Source organism: Lipophrys pholis (genome assembly GCF_963383615.2).
Source record: "Lipophrys pholis genome assembly, chromosome: 22".
Taxonomy (NCBI): domain Eukaryota; kingdom Metazoa; phylum Chordata; class Actinopteri; order Blenniiformes; family Blenniidae; genus Lipophrys; species Lipophrys pholis.
Genome location: NC_137644.1, coordinates 13,262,245 through 13,272,029, shown reverse-complemented (window position 1 = coordinate 13,272,029; position 9,785 = coordinate 13,262,245). Strand labels below are relative to the sequence as shown.

Genomic DNA, 9,785 nt, shown 5'->3' with positions numbered 1-9,785 from the left:
TGAATTGTACAGTTTAATGTTATGGGGGTGAGATTTGGGTCAAACAAGGCCACATGGCCCGGGGCCCTGATTTCATTCAATTATTTACAAGTGGTAACTTCATTTGGACTCATATGTCACATGGCCAGAATGTCATTGTTGGATTGCACTTATATATTGCTTTTCCACTGCTTCAGCAGCTCCCAAAGCACTTTACTGTTAATCCCATTCACAGGCCCACTCAGACACTCGCTCCATTAATTGGAATCGGCGTCTTGCTTGAGGACACGTCAACATATGGTCAGATGTGGGATCGAACCTTCAACACTGCGATTGACCTTCTCTACCAAACTGAGCCACAGCTGGAAACCACTCAACATAAAGTTTTCATATGACTAGCATTAATAAATAATGCAAGCGTCTATGCATTTATTCATTCATGTTTTAGAGTTATGTAGATGAAGCCGGGGAAACAAAAAAAACAGAGAATCACACACATTCAGTATTACTTCTGCCAGACAAATATTTGAAAATCACCAATTAACTAAAGAAAAGCCTGGAGAAAACATGCAAACTCCTTATTTGCTTCAGAAAAAAACCCAATAAGCGTCCCTCAGCTCACAATAAGAATGCCTGATTCCAGTCTTTTTGTATGGCGTTTGCATGTTCTCCCTGTGTGTAACCATCTTAGGTGAATTGGAATCTTTATTTATGATTTGTTTGCCCTGTGATGGACTCTAATGGAACAACACAATTCCTTCCAGAAAAAAAAAAGGTTCAAAGAACCCCAAAAATTCTGTAATGAACATTTTTTATAACAATGTAGAGTAAAAGCTTCAGTTGATTTGCTGAAACTACCCCAGTGACATCATCAGGGTTAATATCAGTCTCTCCCCTAGGCGGAGTTTGTAGAGGTTTATGTCAACAGCTTGGCAGATTGGCACCGTAGTTACTCTCACAAGTTGAGTAATAGAAATTGTATTTCCTCGCCAGCCACTCATGAACGCTTGAAAAATGGTTTAGATGGCACCTCCTCCTCCTCCTCCTCCTCTCGGTGTTCGCCCGCACCTCCACAACGGAGCCCGACTCATCTGTCACGAGTAAATAAAGCTGGCAGCCAGCGTGACCCTGCTGCTGCTGCCGGCTCGGCGTGGCTGTGACAGACTTCAGCAGCTGCACACACGGGCTTCCCCTCTCACCCAGCAAACACACCCAAGTACGACGACATCAACACACACACACACACACACACACACACACACACACACACACACACACACACACACACACACACACACACACACACACACACACACACACACACACACACACACACACACACACACACACACACACACACACACACACACACACACACACACACACACACACACACACACACACACACACACACACACACACACACACACACACACACACACACACACACACACACACACACACACACACACACACACACACACACACAGAGCAAGAGAGATCGATCCGGCATGCAGGATGACCTAAATGTAAAAATAACTACAAGTTAGCAACCATTTTTTAAATAAAAGTGACCGATGTTACTGATGTTTAAGGAAGAATATCTACACCAGACATCACACGGCAGCTATTCATAGAAAAACTAATATTCTGAGGAGAATCACTGCCACTAATGTAGGATTTAACAAATAGATATTTCAAATATAGATATTTCGAGGATGTAGTTTGAACGACAGGTTCAAACCAGCATACTATAAATTGTGGTTTTACGTATCGAGTGTTTTTCCCTCACATGTCAGCAATCTCAGATTAACTTCATTATAATAACTTCATCGATCCCTTTGGAACAAAACCCCTCATAGGATTTAATATTGCAGCAGATAAACAGTAAGAAAAGGGATAAATAACAGAAAAATAAGAGAACATGGGAAAAGTATATGTTAGTGTGTCTCAAGTCAAATCTCAAAATGACAAACAAGACTGTTAGTTTTTTTACATTTTTATTCATTAAGATTACAGATTTTTCTTTATTATTGCTCATCGTCTACCATTACTTGCAATATTTAAACATAGGGTCTTTTATCTTTATTAGACAACTTAAAACATGTTTGAGAATTTTTGCCAGTTTGCACTGTATGAGGATTTACAACAATAAATACAGGAGTCGATTCTTCTTTTACCTTCCTATACTTTTAAAGGTTGTCATATCTGTATATAATATGTATATATACACATACGATGCTGGTGTCTTCCCCCTTACCCGCCCACGTGTCGGTCAGCTCGGCGCCGACGAAAACCAAAAACAGTTTCTCCCCCCTAACCCACAGGCTAGGATCCTGAGGCAGCTGTTAACAAAAGCAACTAAGGCCTACAAAAAAACAAAAAACAAAAAAAACAAACAACAGATGTACAAATACAGAAAGACATCGAGACGCACAATCATCAATAATCATCTCAGCGCTCTGTGCAGAGAGCGCGCCATTCATTCACATTAAAAAAAAAAAAAAAAAAGGACGAAAATAAGACTTAAGACAACAGGATTAAGAACTGAAACAGGAAACAGGTCACACAAACTTCAAGAGTGGGATTCTGAACCGCACAAGGAGACAAAGATGCACAAATATTGGCAGGGAACAGTGTGACCGTATGAGACTTTGTCCTTTCGTGACGGCATACAGGTGTACAGTAGGTGCAGCAGAGATTTAGACATTTTTGCTCGCTTTACTGGAATTCTTTGGGAAATAAAAACGATGAAAACAGGCCGCTCTCTGGCAGCAGATCGAAGACTGAAACCTCGTCCTTCAAAGACGTTTGGTCGGAATCAAGTTCAGTCTTAACCTATAATCTGCAATGCTGCGTATTTCAAGTGCGAGTATTCAGCTGCTCAACTGAGCTTTTGTGCCATTTCCTGCCGTTTCACAGGAGCGATGGAATTGACTTCACATAAGACGCGATTCTGTAAGGTTGGATAATGAGCTGTGGTATCTATACTGTATATATGAGTGTGTGTGTGTGTGTGTGTGTTTGATCCCACTCGGTGGAAGCAGAGCTGGCAGGTTCAGGTTGAAGAGCCGGTGGAAATCTACTTTTGACACATTTAAAGTGAACATACATTTTTTTTTTTTCTGCGAGTACCAAAGAGTGGCGTTATTTGCGTATGGCAGATAAGAGTAAATCTGATTAGCACCATACTTTCTTTTTTATTGTTTCCACCCCAACTAAATCAGGACCCATGTACCGACCTGGCAACAGCCTGCTGCACATTTGGTATATCTTTATATTTTTTTGTCACAGTATTCAAAACGAGGGTTTGAGTCCATTCATTACACTTGTCAATACAACATTTAATTGCTTGTTTGTATGACATGTTAATGTTTCCAAAGAAAATCATATTAGATTGCGCCAGAAGCAGAGAAAAGATAGGAAAACATGCCGTTGCGATATAAATATGTAAATATACAGTATACCCTTGTAATGATCTAACAATGCTTCAAATAGTCATTACTGTTAAAGGAAAAGACCAAATGAAAAGCTTCAATACTTTTCATTACTTCAACACTGGCATCTCGTGAGCAGCGGAGAGAAACGAAAAACGAAAAAAATAAAAAAATCAGCCAGTGAGATGGTTTGACTGTCAGTTTGAGTGACGGGTGGAAAGAACCGATCACCATCCAGTCGTGCAAAAAAAAAGAAAAAGAAAGAGAAGTACAGGCTGATCAATAAGGGGGAAAAAATGTCATGAAGTAAAAAAATACTTAAAAACAGAGAATGGAGAATCTCAATGGAAAAAAAAAACCAACAACAAAAAAAAACATGATATGATTGGACCCTGAGACCCCGCCTACCCCTAAGTCTAGCCCCACCCTGACAAAGGTTACACGAGAGGAAAAATAAAATCACAAGTAAAAAAAGAAATAAAAGACGGTAACATCCCCCCCAAAAAAGAGGGGAAAAACTAAATCATCCTCATTCATACAGATTTTTTTTTTTATTTTATGTTTTTTTTTTTTTTAATCAAGATTTTTAGAAGCTATATATCTTTTAAGCGATTTAATCTTTAACAGATAAACGATAAAAGATCTGGCAACGGGAGGGGAGAGTAGAGGTTTTACATACAACTCGACGAACAAACGAGTATTTAGAGAGAAAGAGAAAGATGATGAAATGATGAGAGGAAGGTGTGTGTGTGTGTGTGTGTGTGTGTGTGTGTGTGTGTGTGTGTGTGTGTGTGTGTGTGTGTGTGTGTGTGTGTGTGTGTGTGTGTGTGTGTGTGTGTGTGTGTGTGTGTGTGTGTGTGTGAGGGGGGATCCTCTGGGGAGCGAGCTACTGGTGAATGGCAGGAGCTGCTCCGTGGAGTCGCTATTATTATTATTACTGTTGTCAAGTGTGAAGAAATAAAAATGGCCGCCATAAGCACGAAAGAAGTCACGCCCCTCCCTTAACCCCCCCGGTGTGTTGACTGTTGTGTCCCCCTCCTCTTCCTCAGAGTCTGTGCGAGTCTTGGAGTGTTGGTATTTCTTCACGTCAACCCCACCACTGTTTAATACCTTTAAAAAAAAAAGAAAAAGAAAAAAAGAAGAGGAGAGATCACAGAGCAGAAACGACATCCGAAGCCGTCAAAGTAGAGTCAGACCACGAAATGAGCAGAGGGGCGGCAAACTTCAATATTGGAAATTTTATGTGTTCGATATAAATCGTGAGATGAAAATAAAACTTTAAAAAAAAAAAAAGAACTCTGAACACGTCACGGAAACTTTACTGTTCCTCGAAATGAAATGGACTGCGTTCAGAAGTAAACACAGCCCGTCGTCGTTCAGTATAACTGCAGCTTTTATACGATGACCACATAACTTCACTATCGTTTGCGACATTGTGTGTTTAATATTACGAAATGTGAAAAACTTCCAAGAGGTAATAATTCGTTTCAAGGCACCGGACTGAATCCATTAAATCAGCGTGGATGAAAGTGTGATAACTTTCACTTGATAGAAGTCATGGCTCTGATCCAAATATTCTTTTAAATGAGACCGCAAAATGTCCTTATCTGAACGTCTGCTATGCTTTAATGTGAATTAAATAGAAGTGTATAAGAGTAGCTAGACCCCGGGTTAACCCAGGAACACTAGAGAGTACATCTATCTTCAGGTCTGGGAGGGGCTTGTGGAAAATCTTGCATGTTGTTGATAAAGGACTAATTACAGCAGTGGCCTTCACAATAAGGGCGTCGGGGTGTTTCCGTACCTATAGTAGTTTGGCTTGAATGGCCCGTTCTTGTTCAAGCCCAGATACTTGGCCTGCTCGTCACTCAGCTCTGTAAGATGTGCATCGAATGTTGGGAGATGTAGGCTGGCCACATACTCATCTGGAGGGGGAAATGGAGAGAGAACATGTTAGAAATGAGAATGGAGTACAACAATTTACCATCTCTCTCTCTCTTTTTTTTTTTCTTTTTCCTTCCTTCTGTCCTCGTCTGAGTCTTTCCATCCATCGCCAACGTGTGCTGGTAGCAGGATGACCTACATTCCGCTCAGTGTTTGTCTGCTCCTGGTCGCTGAGGGACAGCTCGGAAATGTGATGGGAAATGCAGTTGATGTCAGTTTGCGTGCATGCACGCACACACACACACACACGTGTGTGTACACCCAACGCAACAGATTTTCATCTACCATGAAAGATCTATCCGGGGATACGACTCCAGACTGAACAGATGAGACTCGCCGTGTTCTGTGTAGAGATAAATGCGCTGTTCCTGCCGGGCCTCTGCTGGGCCACAACAAACTCTCAATAATAACTTCCTGTCCGTCCCTGCGGTTGGTGGTTACGCCCATCTGACCAGTCGAGTGTGTTATACAACTGGCATTTCCACAGCTTCACATTAAGTGCATCATTATTTTCTTCCACGCTTCAACAAATTTTTATACTAATAAAATAAGACTTACCCATCTTTTTGGGCAGCAAGTAAACATCCTGTTTGTAGCGTCCCTCGGGGGCATTGTACAACTCTATCAGAGCCAGCGCCTGGGCACAGACACAAGTGTTACTCACATAAACTCTTTGTTTCAGCATATTGAAAGAAGAAAAAGAGCATAAAACATTTACACCATTGTGAATATGGATGACTCAGTCTTACCTGGGTCGTGGCAGTGATGGACAGCACAAAAGTGGGCACAGTGGAACAGCTGAGGTTCAACAGGCGACCCTGGAGAACGAAGGGAAAGAAAAAAAAAAAAAAAAAGGATGTGAAAGGACAGACAGAATCAGGTGCATCTCTTTTTTTTTTTTTCACAACACAAAACAAAATTTTAACAAATATTCAGATCTGGACATTTTTCAGTTCTCCGGCTCTGTAAACCACAAAGGATTCATGGTGAATTTGAAAGTCATCAAGCAAACAATACGATTTCATTAATCCAAAGTATAAAACATGAAACCATGAGATGAGTCAACTATGATCCTGATGTGAAATGTTCTTTTTTTTTTTATTCAAATTCCAATGCGTCTCAGGCATTTGAAAGTATATGAAACAACGTTGTATGATAAAACTAATCAATAAAAAGAATTCAAAAGGAGAAGCATAAAAGGCTTTCAGGCTACACAAACATTTTGATTACATAACCTTCTATTGTATACGTTTGTTTGTCTCCAGCCTGCTGAATTGGAAGTGTTGTTGAAGATGATGTAACGAGCAGTCTGTCCTCTGAAGACGCCTCAACACTGAAAGACGGGCATCTGTGGTGATGTCATTGATCAGAGCTTAAACTCTGCTGTTTTCAAATTGTTTTCGTGAGAGGAGTAAGACATATAGCGATAGAAAGTTCAAAGTGACGTCGGCATTGCAGCAAATCATTAGTTTGAAGACTCTCAAGGAAGCATGTTGGTGGCCTTCGTCCACATCCTGAATGTACCTGCTGCTTTCTACAACAAGAGCTCCATTCTTGGTTCGCCTCATTTAATAATTCCCTGAAGGCACCTTTGATGTGTGTGGATGACCTTCAGGATAAAGACATCGTCTCTGACAGCCCAGAGTGACATTTAGCAATCAACCCCACTGTTCCCCACTGTGTTAACATCTGTGTTGGCCAGTGTGACGACTAATAAACTCCGGTCTGTAAGAGCCTTTAAAATGAAAAACTGCAGATGAAGACAGATGAAAAACGTTCTATTGTTTTGCTCCCGGATGATGCAGACTGTGAAAAAAATAAAAATAAAATAAAAAAGCATAGTTTTCATAAGTAGAGGAGCCCCATTGTGAGACGCAACCCTGAGCTGAGCGGAGATCGTCTCATCTGCCAAAAACCTGTTTTTAAGGCACAATTCTTCAGTTTCAGCAACGGAGCCAAGTACAACTCCTGAACTTGTATAAATAAATTCATGACAATGGAGCCACACATTGGGACACAATGAAGAAGGGAAAACAGTTCCTCGTGATATATATTCAGCTTTAAAGAGTGAAGAAATACTTGTATTTTGACTAGAAATAGACGGTATTTCTGGATCATGATTCCATCCAAGATCATAACTGTTGTGATCTGAAGGCAGGTGAGGTGAGATGAGGACGGGGTGGGGGGGCACATCAAACAGCCCCGGAGACGCCATCATCGCCGGGCTGGCAGGTCGTCTGTCGGCCTGCTCTCATTCTGTCACAGCTTGTAATTTGCACGCAGGCACAGCCTGTCTTAACCTGCAACACGAGTCTGCAGAGGCATGCGTCAGCATACGTCTGTCTTCATGTTTCATCTTTAAAACGATTTTTACACAAACTTGTCGGGTAAATGTCAACCGTTTAGTGACATTTTTGATTTGATGTTTTAGGAATGTGATCTATTTAAAAAAAAAAATCTATATATTCTAAGAGGTTTGGATTGGGATGTCTGGATGGTTTTGGCTTCTTTTCTTCTGTGTTCAGGAGGATTTGTGGTTTTCCCCTGATATTTACATCTGGCAGGAAAGTATTCATTGGGAGTGTTTGTTTTTTTACATTCTCATCGTTAAATATCTCAAAGTACTATGAACTATTTCCACGTAAAACTTATGGGAGGGCGTTTCTGACGGTGTTGTTTCTTATATGAAACAACAAGTTACGCCTCCAACGTCTCTCTTAACGACTGTTAAGATTGCCAATGGGGAAAAAAGAAAGTTGTTCATCCCTTTAATCTAAAATACAAATAGACTCGCAAATGGGATGAGCTTAGATAAATGCCAACAGCCCACAAACCAGTTAAACAAGATGGTAAAACAGGTGGAGGAAAGACTTCAAGGTTTGAAAATGATCATTTTAAAAAACATGTAACAAGTAGTTCATCTTTAAGCCTGTATCCTTGATGTCGTTCTACTATGATGACCCATCGTTCTGGATCTCTGTGCATATGCGTGTTTGTGTATATACCTCTGCCAGTAGGACTATCCTCTTGCCATCAGGCCAGATTACATGGTCCACCTGGGAACGCACCCTCTCCCAGGTTAGTTCAGGAGTCCGCAGGCTTGCCTGAAAGAGTAGAAAATAAAAATTCAATAAATAAATCACAATTTTCCATTTGTGTTGGATCATTGATCAAACTTCCCCTTATTTTTTTTTTTTTTTAGATGGAATTGAAATGTTTAATTATTATTTTCCAGGATAACGTACTCATGACTTCCATTCAAATGGGAACTGTATTCTAGTTCCATGTATTGCTGATTACTGGTCAGAAGAAGACACTTTTTATAATGTTCTTGCCTTTTCAACTGTTGCAATCAATGTCTATGTACAGAGCTCTAACAGATTAGTGCACATATGCAGTTAGAACTGATTTGTTTAATGAACGATAAAGTGATAAAAAATAAAATAAAAATCTCTTCTAATGTATTTGTACTGTAGACCTGATAAGATCCACTTTCCCAGTTCTCACTGTCACAGCAGGATGTGGCTCAATCCTTTCATTGCTATTCTATTAACTCATACCGAGCTGTCAGTTACCATGACAACCGTGAACAATCCCTGCCCAAGGTCAAGCTTCACAGACAGACGCTGCGAGGAGCCGTCTGTGTTTTGGTGCGCTCATCTTCCATCAAGTGTCTCAATCTGCGATAATAGATTATCTTCTTTAAAAAAAAAAAAAGAAGTTCTATAATAAAAAGTGAGTCTATTAGGAGTTTGTTTTAAGCGAACTGACCACGTCGATCTCGGTGTTGGAGTGTCCCATGTTGCAGACAATGCAGCCGTTCTTCATGCGGTCGAGGTTCTCTCTCACCACCACGTTCTTATTGCCTGACGACACAAAGGACAAGCGGTCAAAACAGTGAGACAACATGAATCACGGGAGCGGGTTCAGAAAGAAGTATTTTAAGAGTTCAGTGATTCACTTCTAATGGAGCCTCAATTATTTACGGAACAATGTGAGGCTAATTAGGCTTTAAAATGTAATCTACTTTATTTTTCCCCTTTCGACGATCTGTGGTATCACTTCTAACATTTAACATCTAAAATTTACATTCTTTTAATTACATAAAATTAATTTTGATTCAGCAGGATCAAAAGGGAATTGACAGACATCCCGTGACCTTTTCTGCTTATTTAAACACAGCGCTGGCTTTTATGAATGGAGCCGACAGGATGTGACCCTCTAACGTGACTGTTCAAGTCGTCTCACCCGGCAGAGAGCCTCCTGCTTCAGCCCTGCTTCAGCCCTGCCAGCAGCACGAGCTAATGAGGTCGAGACACAAGTAATTCTCGGCTCCAATTAAGCGCTCAACTCCCAGACTGCAGTACTAAGAACTTTATTAGTAACTCCTGCAGAATGATTAAATATCTGTTAAGTCACGATGAC

The 9,785-nt window shown here is 40.6% G+C and overlaps 1 protein-coding gene across 1 annotated transcript in view; it reads right to left on the bottom strand.

The window, feature by feature from the left end:
- Positions 1–3,104: 3,104 nt before the first annotated feature.
- The window catches only part of ahcyl2b (adenosylhomocysteinase like 2b), a 39,585-nt gene continuing 32,904 nt past the window's right edge, over positions 3,105–9,785 (bottom strand). Inside the window, exons 12-17 of the mRNA XM_080491740.1 lie at positions 9,132–9,226; positions 8,366–8,464; positions 6,110–6,178; positions 5,919–5,997; positions 5,221–5,341; positions 3,105–4,526 (exon numbers count right to left, since the gene is read on the bottom strand). Coding sequence (XP_080347866.1) covers positions 4,520–4,526; positions 5,221–5,341; positions 5,919–5,997; positions 6,110–6,178; positions 8,366–8,464; positions 9,132–9,226 — 470 coding nt within the window. The 3' untranslated portion in view covers positions 3,105–4,519. The remainder of the gene's footprint in view (positions 4,527–5,220; positions 5,342–5,918; positions 5,998–6,109; positions 6,179–8,365; positions 8,465–9,131; positions 9,227–9,785) is intronic.